The sequence below is a fragment of the Haliotis rubra genome, unplaced genomic scaffold, assembly GCF_003918875.1.
Source record: "Haliotis rubra isolate DU_JTF1 unplaced genomic scaffold, ASM391887v1 Scf144, whole genome shotgun sequence".
NCBI lineage: Eukaryota > Metazoa > Mollusca > Gastropoda > Lepetellida > Haliotidae > Haliotis > Haliotis rubra.
In genome coordinates, this window is record NW_025765381.1 from 1,570,678 (window position 1) to 1,591,519 (window position 20,842).

Here is a 20,842-nt window from a genome sequence, read left to right on the forward strand (position 1 = left end):
GTCAACATGAAAACATACACTTTGTTTTGTTTGTTTTTGTGTTCGCTTGTTTAACGCCGCACTCAGAAATATTACAGCAATATGGCGCCGGTCTGTAAGTAATCGAGGCTGAACCAAACAATCCAGTGACAAACAGCATGAGCATCTATCTAAGCCATTTGGATACGATGATCATGACATGTGTCAACCAGGTCAGGGAGCCTGACCACCCGATCCCTTTAGACGTCTCTTACATCATGCATGACCAATTCTAACCCGGATCTTCACGGGTTGAAGACATACACGCCAATGGTATCGGTATTTTGTCTACAAGTACTACGAGCATGAAGAATCGAAAACTGAAAAGGAAAGTTGGATCATGCCGATCGAGGTGTAAAGCGTAGTGAAAAAATTAACTAAAGCCGTTTGAAACTTGTCATTTTTTCAGTAAAATCTTGAATGATTTTAAAATTGAAATGGGATTTGTATTTATGTGGTGTTTTCCAAAACTACAGAGTTGCTTCACAGTTTTAGATTGACATACACTTGTTAATAGATACGTTTTTCACACAAGACATACCGGATACCATTCAACATAACAAAAGCGAAAACAAACCTAATTTAAGGGGGCAAACCAGTCAATTTTCAACCTGAGCTATTATAGTCGGAAGCCGGATCTGCCTGAACTATTAGGTTATCACAGACGATCAATGAGCGAGTATTAGGATAAACGGATACCTACCTGCATCCCTACATGAAGACAAGCGAGTAAATACTTGCATCGTGCCGACGCCATCAGACGTTGCTCGTGCCTCCAGCCACTGGCCAAGGGTCGACAGACCTCTGACCAAAGTAAGAAAATAAGTGTGTTAATCAACACACCAAACAAGAGTCACTTGGTACACGATAGTGAGTGAGTGAGTGAGTTTAGTTTCACGCCATGTTTTGCAATATTCCAGCAACATCACGGCAGGGGACACCAGAAATGGGCTTCACACATTGTACCCATGTCGGGTATCGAACCCGGGTCTTCGGCGTGATGAGCGAACGCTTTAACCACTAGGCTACCCCCACCGCCCCTTACACAACTCAACCAACATGGACATTCTTAAATCTGTACACGGGTTTAAGCAAAAGATTTCAATCACCATATTTATACTATTTCTTATCGCTGAACATAAAATGAATTCCAGTCTGCAAATCTATTTGCACCACTAACTGACATGCCTTACTTTGTTGACCTTTGTAATACGTATTACATTATTTTAGTCTTGTAATATGTTAAGATCAGTCTTCTTATTGTCCTTGTATGTATGTATGTTCGCGCGTGCGTGAATGATAGATAGATAGATCTAGATGTGTATGTGTAGTTACTCATTGAAGATCTAATGGAGTTCGGTATATCAGGAGTATTTATGTCCCTCTCGGTTCTTCTCGGTTCGGCTGAAGATTCCTTGGTTTTCGATATTTCAAGACTATAGAAGATCTTGTGGACTTCGTTACATACAGAGTATTGAAGATCCCGTGAAGTTCATTATTTCAGGAGTAGAGAAGATCCCGTGGACTTACATAAAGAGCATTAAAGATCCCGTGGACTTGTTACATAAATAGTATTGAAGATCCCGTGAAATTCGTTATTTCAGGAGTATAGAAACCCCCCTGGACTTTGTTACATAAAGAGTATTGAAGATCCCGTGAAGTTCGTTATTTCAGGAGTAGAGAAGATCCCGTGGACTTTGTTACATAAAGAGTATCAAAGGTCCCGTTGACTTTGTTACATAAAGAGTATTGAAGATCCCGTGAAGTTTGTTATTTCATGAGTAGAGAAGATCCGGTGGGCTTTGTAACATACAGAGTATTGAAGATCCCGTGGACTTTGTTACATAAAGAGTATTGAAGATCCCATGAAGTTCGTTATTTCAGGAGTAGAGAAGACCCCGTGGACTTTGTTACATAAAGAGTATTGAAGATCCCATGAAGTTCGTTTTTTCAGGAGTAGAGAAGATCCCGTGGACTATGTTACATAAAGAGTATTGAAGATCCCGTGGACTTTGTGACATAAAGAGTATTGAAGATTCCGTGGACTTTGTTACATAAAGAGTATTGAAGATCCCGTGGACTTTGTTACATACAAATAAATGAATATCTCCCGAAGAGCGTTATAAAGGGAGATTCAGGCCTACCTCGTTAAATCAGTGGATTTATGTTGCAACAATATATCTGACACCTTGTTGAGACTAAAGATCACATACACAGCACTACCCACGACCTGTCACAATCGAGTGTCGGTTACACCCCCATAGCGGTAAGCTCAGGGGATCCACCACCCAGTCTACCAACCAGTTGTCTTAGCAAGTATTGGTAACAAAACCAATCAATTACAATACCCGGTGTATATCGAGCAGCAACCCTTAACGGCCCATCACCACCCGCAGAACGGTGTCCCGTTACCTCGTAGCGTGATTCAACCAATCACAACCACTTCACTCCCTCCCGACAATACCTCCAATGTATTGACTATTGTTTGAGTAGATCTCCGCTTGTAGACAGATCGAACCTACTCATCTAAACTACATTGAAGGGGTTGCTGCGTGAACGGTCCATACACAATGACACAAAAACAAACGTAAGCTATCTTTGCACGATTTAAATTGGCGTGTAGACAGTTTCGCCAATGCCCCTGTCTTCGAAGTTCTAACGGTTGATTATAGGTAGATATACGATGTCCTGGTTAAAACCTCTGCTGCCTTGAAATAATGTAGACTCGGTCTGGAGATCAGTTTGATGCTTTGACGAAACAATTGGAGAGTTAGGTTGAACTGACGTCACAGGCTTGGTCCGTTGGCTGTTGGATATGCCCAACACAGATTGGATATTCACGCTTGGAAATATCACCCGTGGAAATTAGGTCACATTCGTATTATCTATGTGGATACACTGTTGAATATACAAGGTGAGATTTACATAGTCCCATCTGTGACTGTGATTGTAAATATAAGTAGTTGTTTTACAGTGTGACGGGTAGACGTCTGTTGCAACGCCGGTGTGCAGACAACAAGTTCAAAGGCAACAAGTATATCTGACGGTGGAGTCGGATTAAGTGCCCTCTTAATTCTGATCGGTCTTCGGCGTCCCTAGACAACGGTATTTTCAAAATACTTCGGCAGCTAGCGTCCGCCAAGTGGATCTGTGTTTATGGGGCTTTAAACACAGTGTGGACCAGTGAGTACTATTTAGCAGCGACTAAATCGAAAAGAGTTCAACAAAAAACGAACGTTAATCCTTCTTGGATTTTGATTCAGAAAAACGAGTGGGTAAATCCTTGTGTGTTAATACGTTGATTTGGTAATCCGGTTGTGTGAACTGAGGCCTACTGATCCCCTGAAGGAGGTCAGCCATGTCTGAAGGGTCCACCAGTCCACACAGGGTGGCAGTGGATGAAGAACAGACCGACCTGGCACAGTCCGACATCGCTGCTCACTCAATGCCAGAGAAAGTGTTCAAATACAGCGAACACATACACAAAGACCGACACATCTTCCTCGGCCCAGCCTACATCTCAATGTACAACATGGACGACGACTTCGGGGATGATTACGGGCTGCCGTACAGTAACATACATTTCCCGTCTCTAAGCAAGGTGTCCCTGTCTCTTGATGTGCATCATTCTCCGCCACAAAAGCGATTTAATGAAACTATCAACACTTATGTCGATACAAGGAAAAGGATACGGATGGTACAATGTGTTGATGACTTTGAGAGACGGTTTGGTCCGTCTCCGCTTCCATACGTCGATAGGAGTAGTTCTCTGGGAAGAGATGTCCTTCGGACATCGGCCATACGTAAACCGGAAGTGCAGATTGGTGAGAAAGACAAGTTACCTCCCCTGAAAGGAAAACATGGCGACTTCCGTGATTCGTCGTTTCCTTTCAAACTTCACAAGGAAGGGACGTTTAATGCTGTGTCTGCTATGCCTGTCAGATATACGATAAAGCCGATGAGTCTCTGGAGGCAAAGAACAGACGCATTCCTCTACGGAAAGAAGCTAAATATGCACAACAGAGTGAATGTACAAGGGAGATAACTCTCATCCGTTGTGGCCAGGTCATGATGTGAATGTGGAAAAACAAATCGACTTATTGAACTGTGATCCATTATGTTGAAAAGACATGCTTGTAGAGCGAGTGAATGCAGAATGACAAATGCATCGAGTTTGCCATGACAGTTTACTTTTGAATTAAGCATCCTGTGCTTTCAGTTCTGCATATTTTGCTTTCAGTTCGGCGTGACATAGAGCTTAGCAGTGGAACTGCCCATGAAGTTGCATTATCTGTATGTGAATGAGATATTTTCTCCACAGTTTGGGTTTCTTGTGAACATAGTTTTGCATATTTATTTCGTTGCATCATAGCTGTGCTATGGACAGGGCACTTATCGAATGGTATGATCTTTCATTTTCGATTGACTATGTGGTTGTTGTTAGAGTAATTACAGTCATTTTAAAGTGTACTAATGACTGAATGAACTAACTCATTCCAAATTTAAATTTCATTAATTATTTCATTAATCATCAGCGTCATCAGAAACATCTTCGTTATATCATCATGACAGTTTTAAGGCGTCACAGGTTAGGGTTAAATCGTTGGCACGAAGCAGCTGCTTCGATTAACGTAAAGGGAATATTGTGTGATGTACGTATACATTTCTATTGTCTCCGCCGTGATATTGCTGGAATAATGCTAAGCCCATACTAACTCACTCTCTCACTCACACATGACATTAATATCATGATGTCTTACTCAGATAAAGATAATGTTGTTTTGATGTGTCTTGTACTTGTACATTAGTGTACATAAAACTTATGTTAATAAACGTTCATTATGAACATTAACATGCCTTAAAAATATTCTATTTTGGTATCTTACAATTTTGAAGGAACACAATTAGTCAATGGCGAGGAAACCATTTATATTTGAATAGTGTTCATTCAATTTAATTCATTTGGTGTAGTGTGGTTCAGCCGAAGGTCCGTGTTCGATTTTTCATATAGGTAACATTCATTAAAGCTCTGGTTTTCCTGTCATGATACTGATGGGATGAACCTTACGACAGATTCTTACGATGACATGATGTGCTCTCTCTCTTGTTAAATTATCGAAACTGTATCCGCATTATTTTTAAACCAACTGCAGTGTGATGGTAGATATTGTTTAAACCGTACGTTGTTTGTTTTTCTTAAATCAGTATTAACACTTGCAAAAGAAGTTTAACTATCGTTCGAATATAAGCCTTCTTAAGTAGCTTTGCTGAACTAAATTTGAAGCCGACACTGAATGCAGTAAAAGCCCGCTAATCCGGACGGTACAGTATTAAGTGATAAGCACGGACTGACAAATGTCTGGATGAGTACGTTGTCACATTAGTGATAATAAGACATCCCAAACTTCACCCATCTGAAATACACGGTTTACGGATTAACGGCAGTTCATACTAATAAGGTTTCAATGTATATTACAAGTATATTCTGCACATGGGTAAATAATTCCTATACATTATTACAGCCTTATCACTTACATAACGTAATTGTGAATATAAGAAATACGTCAACGTATATACGATATGTTTTTGGTATTTCCAAACGTAACGAATTCTAAAATTTATGTATCCGGAATCTACAGTTAACCGGGGCGTTTTGGTAGCCTAGTGGTTAAAGCGTTCACTCGTCAAGCCGAAGACCCGGGTTCGAATCCCCACATGGGTACAATGTGTGAAGCCCATTTCTGGTGTCCCACGTCGTGATATTGCTGGAATATTGCTAAAAGCGGCGTAAAACTAAACTCACTCACTAGCTCATTCACTAAAGTTTTCATTCACTCATTCACTAGAGTTAACCGAGACTTCGGATACCGAAATCGTTTCTTGAAAGCTCGAGTGGGGAAGGTTTCGAATCAAACTCCATAGTTCTAAATCGTAATCAGTAAGAACTCAGAATACATTCATATCTAGATCAGCCCCATTGTGCCGAGACAGATAAACCCATTACCTCGTCTCGGCGACGTGTCTATATTGCAACATGTTGAAATCAACAAAACTATGATTTGACCTACGAAAGACCTTTGTTACCCAGGCGTGCAAGCCACATGACTACTGTATCGTGTAACAGTACTTGGCAGTTGGAGGCATATTTTCCATGAATCGGACACAAACACATATGTATGAATATATCCATCCACTGCGGGAGCCAGGTCAGTGCTCATTGTCTGGTGGTATATGTATTGACAAACTCGCTGAAGCAATGGGATTCGCAGCATGACCGTTATACAATGAAAAGGGCCAGGTTTCATACTTGGAAATCACATTGATTCACGCATGAGAAACGGGCTCAATTGTCCGTTAGACATGTCTTTGAATGGCATTTAGAAGTGATACACATAAGGAAGAGAGTTTGTATGGATGTCAACTTCTTTATTATGAGGAAGCAACGTTTCGGAGTATATGCTTGCTTATTCAGGTGAATCGTGATGAATAAGCAAGCATATACCCCACCGCCCAGATCGTGATGAAGAAGGAAGCATATACTCCGAAAAGTTGCGTTCCTCACAATAGAGAAGTTGACATCCATACAACTCTCTTCCTCCGTTAGACATGTTAGCTTCTTATTTTGTTACAAAGCAGATGGGCGAGTATGCTTGTCGAGAGAAGCGACTAAATTGATCGGGTGGTGAGGCTTGCTGACGTGGTTGACACATGTCTCCGGACAACGTAGACTGATGTTTACGCTGTCAATCACTGGATTGTCTGGTTAAGACATGATTATTTACAGGCCGCCGTCATATAGCTATGTGCAGCGTAAATCAGTCAGCAAACAGACAACCAGGTACAATGTTATTGTGTGGGTTTGGGGCGGTTGCGTAGCCTCGAGGTTAAATCGCCCTGATATAAACCCCGGTACAACGTAAAGTCCGAACTTTTAAATGTTTGGGAATATTTATAACAGCGATGTAACGCCAGCCTCTCCCCCATTCTGCATTTCAGGTGAGCAAGTTAGGCATAAAGCTGCTTGGAGCAATATTCCAGTTAGATGACGCATACCACTTGAAACTCACGAGCATGGTGGTTGGGTAGCCAAGTGGTCAGGGTATTGTTTGGTTCTGTCGCACGCCTGGGTTCGACACTAAATATTCAATTGTCCCGCGGCCTATTGATATGACCGATCTATTGCAACAGGCAAGCTCACCCCTTCACTCCCACATACAACCACCCAGCACACATTCCCTCACTCACCCACGTCACTCAACTCAAAAATGGGGTTGGTGTTGGGGTCCTGGGTGACCCACCTTTGAGTGAGTGAGTGAGTTTAGTTTTACGCCGCACTCAGCAATATCCCAGCTATATGGCGGCGGTCTGTAAATAATCGAGTCTGGACCAGACAATCCAGTGATCAACAGCATGAGCATCGATCTGCGCAATTGGGAACCGATGACATGTGTCAACCAAGTCAGCGAAACTGACCACCCGATCCCGTTAGTCGCCTCTTACGACAGCATAGTCGCCATTTATGGCAAGCACACATGGGTTGCTGAAGACCTATTCTACCCCGGATCTTCACGGGTCGACCCACCTTTGAAAACTAAAACCAGGTAGGGTTGCAAACAAAGGTTTTCAAAGCATGAGATCTCAAAGCAGTTTTCCTGGGTACATTATGAAAAGGATTATTTTGCCACAACACTGTCAAATGATATTATACCGTGATTTCATACCAATCTGTATGATATACCAATCAGTATATTTCATTACTTCATTTTCAGGGACATAGCACATAAGCTTCTTTAGCCCTGTATGTTATCGCCCTCTCATTGATTTGGACGTCAATCAACGTTCTACCACCTGTAGGTGTTCTCAATGCTACGTTACGTCATATCGTTGATCTGGGTCCTTGTACAATCGCCTTAACGGTAATACATTTTCCACAACGTACTCAAATGCTCAGTCAGCATCAAAAGCCCGGTATTACTTTCTCGCATGCATTATTATACATATATATGTAACGAGATCTGGCAAGTATGGGAGTGAGATTTTGGCTTACGTTGTTCCTTTTCAATTATATTCCAACAGTATTAACATACATGGAATGTGATTCACAGGTCTCACCCATGTTTGGAATCGAACCAAGTCATCGACGTGACGAGTCACTTCTTATCCATTTCCACCACCCTAATTCAATGTCTTCCTGAAAAATGATGAAATGAATAATGTAGGCATAAAAAGTGTGTTGTTTTTTTAAAACGGAAAACAAACATTGAAAGATATATGAAAAATATATGTTTGTTTTCAGGTACAATTATAACAATTAAACCATAAACATTCCAGGATCAATTCATTAAGAATTTTGTTAAGAATACTATGTGCATTGAACAATGAACTGTCCAGTTATTGTAAAACATGTACCGGCGAAAAGAAATAATGTTCTAAAAAAAGAATTAAAGAAACTACCTGGCAAAAGAAACTATTCATCTAAAACCTGGATTTGAACAAAACATTATAAACGTTACCAACACATTACTAAGTTTGAGGAGAGCGGAAGGTCGCGGGTTCGATCCCCGATCGCGTCATACCAAAAGACGTTAAAATATGGTACTTGTTGGTCCCTGCCTGGCTCTCGGCATTAATGGGTACAACGAGGACTGGTCGGCTCCGAGTCAGTATAATGTGTCTGAGTGGGGTATTCATGCTTCACTGCGGCATGGTATCTCAGTGGGCTAGAACTATAAAACCAGCTTCAGTCTGGGCTAGTACAAGCAGCCGCACATACACATACACACGCATGCACGTCGTCATATGAGCGAAACATTCTCCAGCGCGTCGTTAAATCCAATTTCACCTCACCTCACCTCACCTCACCTAACTAAGTTTGAAAAGGTCGACGAAACACTGCTCAAAACTATGATAACCGTAAGAAATATATCACCACCGAATAGGTAGATCGATGCTCATGCTGTTGATCATTGGATTCTCTGGTCCAGACTCGATTATTTATATCGCTGGAATATTCCTGAGTGCGGCGTTAAACAACAAACAAACAAACCAAACCAAACCATCGAATCAGCATTTCTTGATTGTTTCAGTTTTAACAAATGTCCAACATTGACTTACACTGCATGATGGTAGCGTCAATATTGATTGCGATAGTGACAACATACTTCCACAATCCCCATTCAAATACAAACACGGTAACTTTATCGACCATCTTAACTTATTTTTAAACCAAAAGGAAAAAAAAGGATAGAAATCAATACAAACACGGTAACTTATCGTCCATCATAACATTTTTTGTTAACCAAAAAAAAAGGATATAAAATATTATTCAAGTGCCATATACAGTTCAGAGGGATACTTGCCCATGAAAGGTAAGTGAATATCGAGTTGCTTTGTAAATATCGAGTTAAAAGGGTAATTTTATCGAGATATCCGAAATATCGAGACATCCGTATCGAGTTGAAAGAGCTTGAATAATGATAAATTATGAAGGATTCTGCCGGGACCGAGATGTTATATCGAGACAACCGAGATATCGAGTTATCAGAGTTCGACACAACGGTGCTCGACTGTACATTGTTTGGTTGTCAGCTGGATCCAACCAGGACTCCACGCGTAACCAATACTATTGTTACAATGCTACTGTGACAATTAGTGATTTAAACCTCCAAGGTGGCCACGAGACCGACCGAGGCAGCCAGCCAGGTAAACTAACCACAGCTGGATCGTTAGCAACCCTATCCCTTCCACAGTACAAATCTACAACACACTGTTGATACCCAATAGAATCAGACGCCCCACTGCGTATCAGATCTTCTTACGTACCACAATGAACATGCAGGGACACTGATTAAGGGTATTACTGTATCGCTAAGCTGTCTGTTTTCTGCTTGACTGTACAATGTGAAATATATCGTCGAGGTGGTTCTGGAGCCATTAGTTGTGAGTCATCCTACACTTGACTTGCAAGTATCGATCTGTAGGACACGAGTCAGAATTGACGATATTGCTAGGTGTCACTGAACAGACACTATGGTTCCAGCAGTTGACTCATCTGAATTGTAGTGCATGGACAAAAATACACCCGTTCTTTGGGCTTGTCAGAGGAGCATATCACAAGTTGGTTGTCAATGCTTGTCTTCTGTGAACAGTTCCGAAACAGCGGACGATTACCGGGTATCTGCCAAAGAGTTACGGACGGTTCCTGATATTATACGGCCGGTGTCTTGTAACAGAGGCACCCGGAAATATTGGTAATTCGTTGTAAACTAAAGTCCCCTCAACGATCTAAGGGACTGGATGTTATCCGGAGAAGAGGTACTGTCACATGTTTTCGTGATATTGTACGAGTGTTTATCATTTTGTGCTTATCACGTATTGAACTAATACTAAATATTGATATTATCGATTTCCACCTTGGTGCTCGTGGCATCTGATTGAAGACCTTGAAATTCCATAACACCGTGGAATCACCACAGCATTACCTGCTTACAGAGAATCTGCAAAAATTATCACTGGCCAAATACCCGTCAAACAAGCCCTGGGTCAACGGTGTTAGGTTCTACAACCCTCCCCGGGGATTCCGATTGTATCAAGGCTACTTAAGTATTTTCTCGCTCCATCGACTCTCCTGACATGACAGATATGTACATGTGACACGGATGCCAGTTTCTTTGACTTCGCCACAGGAGAACGTTGCCCGGTTGCTATGAGTGCTGCGCCTTCAACATTTATCTCCTTCTTCTATACGCTTATGTTATGACAATCTTATCACATTGAGTATAACCCCACGCAGTCGATATTGGACATATATTAATGTACCGAGCGACAGGTAAATTTGACCTTGTGCCTGGATTATAGACTTAATATCATTTCTCGTTGTGGAGTCTCCCAGCAAACGGGTTTCTTCGATATCTTGGTTTGTGTGGATCGTTAACATACGTATTAAGACAGCCAGTGTGGGTATCGTGTCACAGTTGAACATTCGGAGATTAATGGGCATGTTGTCTTCTCAAGCCGAGGATTTAAGTTACTGAGATTACACATAAGATATTACTGACATCCATTACGTGTTACCCTGATCTGTGCACGATGGAGGTGGAGGGTCAAAGGACGGTACCAAATGAAAGTTCTAAATCAGAAGACGCTCGGCCGATTCCAACCGAGGCAGAGCTGTCTGGTCAGAAGACAAAGAATATCAAGATGAAGCAGTACCTGTGTGTGAAGCACGCGTTACCCAACACGAGGCTGACGCACACCATCCTCCACGAGAACGTGAGTCAGGACCGCCATCTTGAGATGAAGCTGTCAAATATCCGGCACACTAGAAACAAATCGTCAAACATTCATGATCTGACCAGACGAGCATTTGAAGCTCAGCAGTCACGAAAGATGAAGAAGTGGAAGAAAGAGGATGAGAACCGAATCGCGGGGATGAACCTTCCCCAGATCAACCATCTCGACGTGGAGTCAGCGCCCCTCACCGTCGTCATCTATCGTATGCCCGAACACGCCGAGCGTACGTGGAGCGGCGGCAGACGACAGCAACAGCTTCCAATGATGAAGGTGAGAAGGGAGAGGACGGAGATTGTCACATACCAGGAAAAAGCCTTTCTCACAAAACTACCGCCCGTTGTCGAAATTGATCAGAGAAAACTGGAAAAACACAATACATATTGTGGAAAGGTCCTCTTGGGTAAAGGTATGCCGGGCCAAGATCAACGCTTCCAAGAACTCGCATCCATGCTAAGCCCGGCCATGTTGAACGATAGAGACAAATACCCGGTCCAAAACATGGTGATGAAGAGCAGAAGAGCGAAGTATGCTAATATTTTCCCGCTGAACTCTGACCCTGGGTTTCGTAGATCCCCGGATGTGAAAGTCATCGTGGCTGCAAGACCAAGGTCTGTGGTCAGTAGCAAGCTGTCGGACAAATCTTTCGGAAAAGGACCAAGAATGTTCTCATGCACCACGACGAAAAGGAAGAAGAAGAGCGCAAAAGCGAAAAGTGTCAGGATAGGCGAAACTCAAACATTCACAGGCTCGAGTGGTCTTTCAACGTATTCAGGGGAGACAACTCTCGGTGACCATGTTGAGGAGGACAACTCTGGCGAACCTGCTGTCTAGTCCTAGAAAAGGCATTATGTTGTCGCCCTTTAACCAGGTAAATATTGTGATATACGAAAACACTGTGAAGTTGGTTTGAAGATACTGTTTCCAAGAGGTGGAGTGTTAACTGACTGAGAAACTTAAATCGAAAATGTGAGTTTTCATCAGATCTCGTCTATTCATGTAATTCTTTGATATTGTTATAAACCGTAGAAATGATACGTTTTTATGTATTTAATTTTTTATGGTTTTATTTGTGACTACGAACTACGTACATCATTTGAACTGATGAAAGAGAGAGTAGTGGTGTATTCTAATCACCTGTTAAAAGGTAACTGCAATTGTACCTACTGTGCACCCTTACAATACCAGACAATGATATTTCTCTAGTCATTATAACCTGATGTAACCACAAAGCAAGGATTTTAATCAGTTATTATCTCTGTGTTGAAACCTAATATCAAACAAAATCTTCAACTCTTCAACACAAAGTAGAAGTTATAAAACTTTGTACTACAGTATACTATATACGGTTATTACGAACAGGTTTATAACAAACTGAGGATATAACCAGCTATAACGGCCACTAGCTGTATATTTTGAAATGTGCATAACTAACTACGGATATAACGAACTGAAATTAGTGGGCTTTTTTAGTTCGTCATAACCGTAGTTTGCTGTATTTATTTCTTGAAATTCATTATCAAAAACTAGTTTACTATATAACATATGTTATATTTGGGATTACACTTTCTTAGTAACCTGCACCCCGAGAGTCAGGCACCTAATCGCCAGCACACAAAGTCAGATGCCCAGACCCAGTGGAAGCCGCGGTGGCTGAGCGGTCTGGGCGTCTGACTATGTGTGCTGGCGATTAGGTGCCTGACTCTCACGGTGTGGGTTCGAATCCCGGATGGGACTCAACCCAACAAAAGTACTAGAATTTGTACTTTACTAATAAAGTGTAATCCCAAATATAACATATGTTACATTTGACCACTTTCTAAATGGCATTGTGTATTTCATAGTTTACTATACTTGGAATTGAAAAAGAAATTCAATACTTCTCCCCCATATAATCGTACCTCACATGTAAAATACTTAAGTATATTGTTCAATGACGTTTTCAATGACGTTTAATAAATTCATGTGTGCAGCACATCATCTCCACCATCTTCAACTGATGATGCTCCTTACTGCGAAACTGTGTCCGTAATGTATATTACGCCAGTTATATATGAATTAAATTGCTTGACGAGCGAACACAATAACCACTTGCCTCCATGTCGCTCCTATAAGTACGTACTGATGATGAAATGTTTTATGACATGTTGTAACGAAATGTTGTTAGATGCTTCTTTAATCAGTCGCGTGAAATAAACAGAGGAACGTAATTTGTTTCACAACCGAATCATATCTTGTTGTTTTACTTCATGAACCTAACGCACCGTTTTCATGGTGTACGGAATGGAACGTTTGCCCAGGCAGGAGGAAAGTCTCTGGTTCGAATCCCTGTTCGCGTCATGCCGAAAGACGTTAAAAAATGGTACTTTTTGTTACTCTGCCTGGCGCTTGGCGTTAATGGAATAGAACTACGACTGTCTACTGGGAGTTAGACTAACGCTTAGTCCCTGAATACATATAATTTTGATAGTAACATATAAACCCATTTCCCACCGTGATGTTGCTGGAATATTGCTAAAAGCGGCGTAAAACCAAACTCAGTCAGTATTAACCCAATTACATAGAAAAGGAGCCCCAGTGAGTTGGGAGATTCAGGCTTGGGGAAATCTAGACTTGCTTCATTTAGGGCTTTAGCATCGCAGGGAGGGCTTGGTAGTACGGAAAATAATATGGTTCAGGGACTGTGAGACAGACTAACTGCTAGGCAGTGAAATGTTTCAGAGCGGATTATCAATGTTAAACTGCGGCAGAGTATCTTAATGGGTTCTTACTGTAAAACCGGAGTCAATCCCAACTAGTACAAGCACAGACACATCCAAACTTGAAAGGTGTTGCTATATTTATGAGATAATCCTGAAAGTGACGATAAACACCATCACGCTTCGCTTCACAGAACTAACCACATGAAACGCGATGTGAATCTGTACCATCGTTTTCCTGTTCGCTGATCTCACCACAAGCGTTAGGTCTTTCAGGCATGAGAGTAAAATACCTAATGACGTGAGTTCCACTGATGCTGAAAACTTGAAGAACGCAGCACTAAAATGAAAACGGTTTTATGGTCCTTTCCAACCCATAACATCGTCCCGTGATGTGTTACAGCGAACACTATGGAGTAACCAATGTGGTATAACTGAATGGAAATAGTGTCTCTAATGGGAACAGGTATGCATAAATATAGCATCCAAGGAAGCTTGAGGTGCCAGGGGTGATGGTATCAACCACATACAACACTTCTACGGCAAATTCCGGGCTAGCTCTCCTTCCTACGGTAGCCTTTAAGGGACATAAAAACGTGTCTGATATGTAAGTACGTTCGCATATCACACGTTTTTACTCGAAGTAATACACATATTTCAGAAAAGGAAACTGAGTGAGTAAGTGAGTTTAGTTTTACGCCGCACTCAGCAATATTCCAGCTATATGGCGGCCGTCTGTAAATAATCGAGTCTGGACCAGACAATCCAGTGATCAACAGCATGAGCATCGATCTGCGCAATTGGGAACCGATGGGAACCAAGTCAGCAAGCCTGACCACCCGATCCCGTTAGTCAAAATGGAAACTGAAAAGGGTAACTTATTACTTCGTTAAAATCGCAAGAATACTGTTAATTTAAACACAACTTACATTTTAACATCAAATGTTGGAATTACGAATTACAAAATGAAAACTAAAAATTTATACTTATTATCATTTTAAGCTTTGGTTTTCAAGATATTTTATTAATATGCAGAGTGAGTTCAGCAAGTCATGCCTGCAAGGTGATCCGACTGACGTCGACGCGATCTGCTCGATGCTCGATGACTTAGCTGATGGATATCTTTGTATCCCAATTGTATCATGATGTCGGTCACTGGATTGTCTGGTCCATGATTATTTCGATTATTTCGATATGGGTGGTCGTACCTTTAACAATCGTGAGTGATAAAGCTTCCTGTACCGAAACGTCTCTTCGTGAAAGAATAATGACGATGAGCCCATAAGTCAATCCTGCATCCACGCGTCTTCATTTAAACGAAAAGAAGTTTTGATTTATTATACAATCCCGGAGTAATTCTGGACTCTTGGTGCTATTACGTTTGATTAATACTCAACAGCTGCGTGGGAATTGTAGGTTAATGGCTTAATTAACCCACTGACTGAATTGTATGTTTTGAATTAACTTGTTAACCACTGTCTATTTTCGAATATTACACATGCAATGTTGTCATGTCTGTTATTCGTTAAGATTGGTTGGGAGGCTGGTTGTTTAACGCCGCACTATGCAATATTCCAGCTATATGGCGGCGGTCTGTAAACAATCGAGTCTGGACCAGACAATCCCATGATCAACAGCATGAGCATCGTTCTACGCAACTGGGATACGTTGACACATGTCAACCAAATCAGCGAGCCTGACCATCCGATCCAGTTAGTCGCCCCTTTTACGACAAGCGGGACGGTGGGCGTAGCCTAGTGGTTAAAACGTCCGCTCGTCACGCCGAAGACCCGGGTTTGATTCCCCACATGGGTACAATGTGTGAAGCCCATTTCTGGTGTCCCCTACCGTGATATTGCTGGAATATTGCTAAAAGCGGCGTAAAACATTACTCACTAACTTATACACTCTTACGACAAGCACGTGTTGCTGAATACCAATTATAACCCGGATCTTCACGGGTTATTCGTTAAGAGGGAGTGTTTCGTTGTGGGCAACACCATCGGGAAGCTCGTCGACCACGTTTCTCCTTCATCCACAGACGTACGTTATAGCTGTGACAGCGTCTGATGAAGGAGACCGGGGTTTGATTCCTCCCCATCCCACCAAAACCTGTCCCTTCACACAGCTCTTAAACCCATAACCCATGGGGTTTGCGGATCAAGTGGTTTGGCTCTGGGATTGTGTGTTGTCGTACAACGATGGTGGGGTCCTTGCTCATAATATCAGTCACTGGTTTTCTTCGGCGATATATAGAGAATCTCACCCGAGTGTCTTTTGATATCAAATATATCACCACGAGTTGATAAAGTTACAAATATCCGAGGCTTGTAGAGGATATTTTTACTTTTTATCAACGAGTGTTGATCTATTTGATATCAGAAGACACGAGGGTGAGATTATATTTATCATCAAAAATAATACTTCATTAGTTTTCAATGAAAAATGTACATCTCTCAACACTGTACTACCATTAGACTTGCAGTGCAGCGATGTCATAGCATTGTGACGTCATCAAGTTCATGACGTCATAGCATGGTCCCGGCATTGTACAAAATCTACTGTCAAAACGATATCTCCGGAGATATCGTTTGATCTCTCACAAGCGACATCTCCTGTGAAACACAGTTTTGGATGATAAATTGGGAATGTCACTGATTGCAGCCTCAACCAGAAATATGCAAACAAGGGTCCATTCCCCTTTTGGCATCAACGTGCAACCCATTCTTGGTACATCCTGATGTGAAATGGCTGCTAGAGTATTTAAAAATTATACTCATACGCACTCACTCATAAGATGTAAGGCACGCAGTTAGATACAGAGACAAAAACGAATGAGAAAAAGAAAGTTAATTAAAGAGTAGTAAAGAGAACACGTAATTCTCTCTGGTAAACTGTAAACGTCAAAGGCAGAAAATAACTACACGAGAACATCTACCGACACAGATTACACTCGTTCTGTTTTGTAAACCAGTAAATGTCAAACTTGATGATCAGGGAAAATATATACAAATGACTAATGCATGACACATGCTCCTGGCTTGCATCTGGCTGCATCTCTGCTCATACCATTCTGACATGAATGAGACGCCATCGATGTAATTCTTTCACATATCGCCTTTGTTATCTCGCATCGACCAAAACAGAAGAAACAAACGTTGGACAGTAGGTGCTGCTGTTGATTGCTGTTGCTGTTGCTGATACTGTGTTGTTATTAAATCTTAAATTTCTAGTAACTTTTGCCAAAAATGTCATCTTTGTGAATAAAACTGTAGCAATACGCATGCATGTTCACAGATTGCAAGACGTCGATTTTATAACTTCACGTATACTGATTGTTTCGTAGACTCTAGATTCTGTTACTTTAAGGGAACACATGTCGACAAAATACGCATGCTTGAAATAACAAAGTCCAGTGTGAGTCTTTGTCGTATTGTATCCCACTGTATTCTGACGGTCAAAAGAAACTTTACAGCGGTTACAAATGAAACAAACAAGACACGCGGTGGGATGGGAAGGGAATAAACTCCGATCTCCATCAGATGAAAATATATTATTATATTATTAAAATTTACCTTTTGGTGATATTTTATAAAATAAGTGCATTAATCAAATGAGTGATTTGTTGAAGCGTCCGTACAATGGTTAATTAAAAGATCACATGTACATCACGTGGACAGATTTTACATTTGCAGAATTTCATTTGACGACGCTTGTGTACATTTTTTTAGTTATAACAGTGTGTCAGCTTGATCTGGGATGAGAGCCCGAAGTGGTGCAGGTCTTACACGTTTATGAGTGAGTGAGTGAGTTTAGTTTCACGCCGATTTTAGCAACATTCCAGCAATATCACGGCGGGGGACACCAAAATTTGGCTTAACATATTGTGGGGATCGAACCCGGGCCCTCGGAGACACGAGCGAACGTTTTAACCACTAGGCTACCACACCGCCCCTTTAAACGTCTATAATCACCACTTTGATGAAACCTACGAGTACGGCTATAGTTCTGACAAACTGGAAACATAATCGAAGTCGACAAGGATTCCAACTAACAGTAACCCATGCTTGTCGTAAGAGGCGACTACCGGGATCGGGTGATCAGGCTCGCTGACTTGGTTGACACATTCCATCGTATCCCAATTGCGTAGATCGATGTTCATGCTGTTGATCACAGGATTATCTGTTCTCGATTTTTTACAGATCGCCGCCATATAACTGGAATATTTCTGAGTGCCGCGTTAAACTAAACCAATCCTGGCGTGTTCAAAGGGACACAACTCTGCAGAGTGGCAACCGTTGTCCAACAAATTACAATCACAGATTACAAACACCAAAAGCAGTTCATGCATTTGACGCAAAGATTAATCTTCCTATACGCAAACACCCAGGGCGCACCAGTCATTATTGACAAGGCCGTAGTGGAAGCTACTTATCCCAGGGTCGTTAACCCAGAGCAAACACACACCGATGTCATCGTATTCTCAGTAGGGCGGAATTAACCATCTCATAGAAACCAGGAATGGAAGTTTCATTCATGTATGAATACCATCAAGAGTAGATCCAAAATTTCTAATCAAATCCAGGATTTGGGTTCAGTGACAGAGTGTTAGATTCCTTCTTCGTTCTCCCCACAGATGTTGGAATGTCAACGGAAGGTGTTTTTCTCCAGCATACTTTAATTAGGAATGCTTGAATGTCAACGAAAGGTGTTTTTGCATTAAACATACTATAATTAGCTTTTGATCAAAGTGTTGTCAGCTATTATATAATCAGGTTGGCGAACGGTTCCCGTGTTTGATGTTCTATACACAGCGTGAATAAGATCATGTTGTAAAAACAGTTGATATTACTGTGATGTTTCTTTTTATCCTTACATATACTGAAGGAAACAATTAAGGGAACACCACTTCATGTCAGTGTTCCTTTATTTATTCTCAGATTTCCCAACAGCGCTATTCAAAGCTTGTGATGAAAACTGGAAAATATTGAAGGAACACTTGAATTTTCATGTGTTCCATTATTTGTTTCTCTCAGTATATATCCGGGGGATATATGGTCTCTGCTGTATCAAACTCCTTTTACACGCGTGTCAGCATTACAGTTTGTTATGTGTTCTGCCAAATGTAAAACTTGAGATACGTGTGTGATTTCAATTTCGATTCCCATTTGATTAAGGGGTTCAGTTAAGGCGTTTATTTAATCCCACTGTATTTGTACTTGTGGGTCCGAAAGCCTAGCTGTACAGCCTTCTAACCCATTGCTTCAATTGTGTTTGAGCGCCTGAATATATTGAGACTAATTCATATATATGTTTGTGCATTGCCACGTACAATATTTCATGCACTTTTCACTCTAATGTATGCATTATAACCCATCATCTTACTGTATGCAACTTGTAAAATGGAATAAATTGTGATCAATGAAGATTTTATTTTTATTAATAGATACTTATTTAGAAAGTCTGAAAACTCATGGTGCCATATGTCCAATCTCCAAACATAAATAAAAACGTTTTAAACTATGAAAATAAGTATTGTTGAACGAAAGCATACTTTAAGCTAGACATTCGCACCGCATTCATACTCAGGAACCCTTAGCTAATTACATAATCTACCATGACATGTTATGTAAACATGATTTAAACTGAATACAGAAAAACAGAAGTTTTCAATTACGATATAGGGCAAATGGATTTGAGTACATAAATATATGTTTTATAAACAAATTAAAGCAAAGGTCAACAGAGCACAAAGTAAAACACATAATGATTTATGACTTACTCGTCACACATGTTAGTGAAGCATCAGTTGAAGCAATGGCTATACAGCCTTCTGACATACAAGACGGAAACGTCATGGCCACGTGGATGTAACCAGCAGCATCAACTGTTATCTATCATTGGCACAGGAAAAGAAACAATTTTTGACATACAAGAAATTCTCCTCTCCTGTGAATGTTTTTGCCTTGGTTCCGATGAAAGATTGAGATTACAACTGGCTTTAATGTTATATTTGCAAAATTGCTTTAATTACAATGGTTGTGGTATGGGTATCACCTGTGCATGAAGTGCAGACTTCCATTTACACAGATAAGTATTGGTGGTTAGATCACGGCAACGGCACATTTTTGACTAAAGAAGATTAAATTATGTCTGTAAATATCTGTAAATAATCCAGTCTGGACCAGACAATCCAGTGATCAATAGCATGAGCATCGATCTACGCAATTGGGATACGATGGCATGTGTCAACCAAGTCAGCGAGCCTGATCACCCGATCCCGTTAGTCGCCTCTTACGACAAGCATGGGTTACTGAAGATCAATATTCTAACCCAGATCTACACGGGTAACGCAGCTATAGCATGCCCTAACCCGATATGAGGAATATAATCTTTTGTCTTCAACGCGACCCGCATGAATCTAAAACTTTTTACCAAAAGGCTGTATGATCCCTCCTACGAAACAGTGCAAAGTATAGAATGAGACATTTAAGGAAAAATAGAAATTAATAGCATGATTATGACAAAACGTTTTGCCAAATGAGTCGAACCTTCCTTCACCTGCGATTATTTTTGATGGTCAGGAACACGGTACTCCTGGTAACATCGTTGTAAATCTATAAGTGAATCTATGTACATACGTTAAACTCCGAAGTTTTGTCATCGTAATGGTATTATCAAGTAGCTATTTGAAATGTAATAGGACACTGCGTATAAGAATCTTAAAGTACACATGACAGCGCATGTATATACGACCATTTTTTGTGTGGATATCTAGTATTAACGGGAATCTGAAAATATTTCTCAAAATAACTTTATTGATCGAGGCACAGGCA

At 41.0% G+C, this 20,842-nt stretch overlaps 1 protein-coding gene across 1 annotated transcript; it reads left to right on the forward strand.

The window, feature by feature from the left end:
- The first annotated feature begins 10,912 nt into the window (after nt 1-10,912).
- LOC124269317 lies at nt 10,913-12,348 on the forward strand. The gene has a single exon (XM_046704330.1). It carries the CDS (start codon nt 11,107-11,109, stop codon nt 12,139-12,141), a length of 1,035 nt encoding a protein of 344 aa, XP_046560286.1. The 5' UTR covers nt 10,913-11,106; the 3' UTR covers nt 12,142-12,348.
- Nucleotides 12,349-20,842: the final 8,494 nt, after the last annotated feature.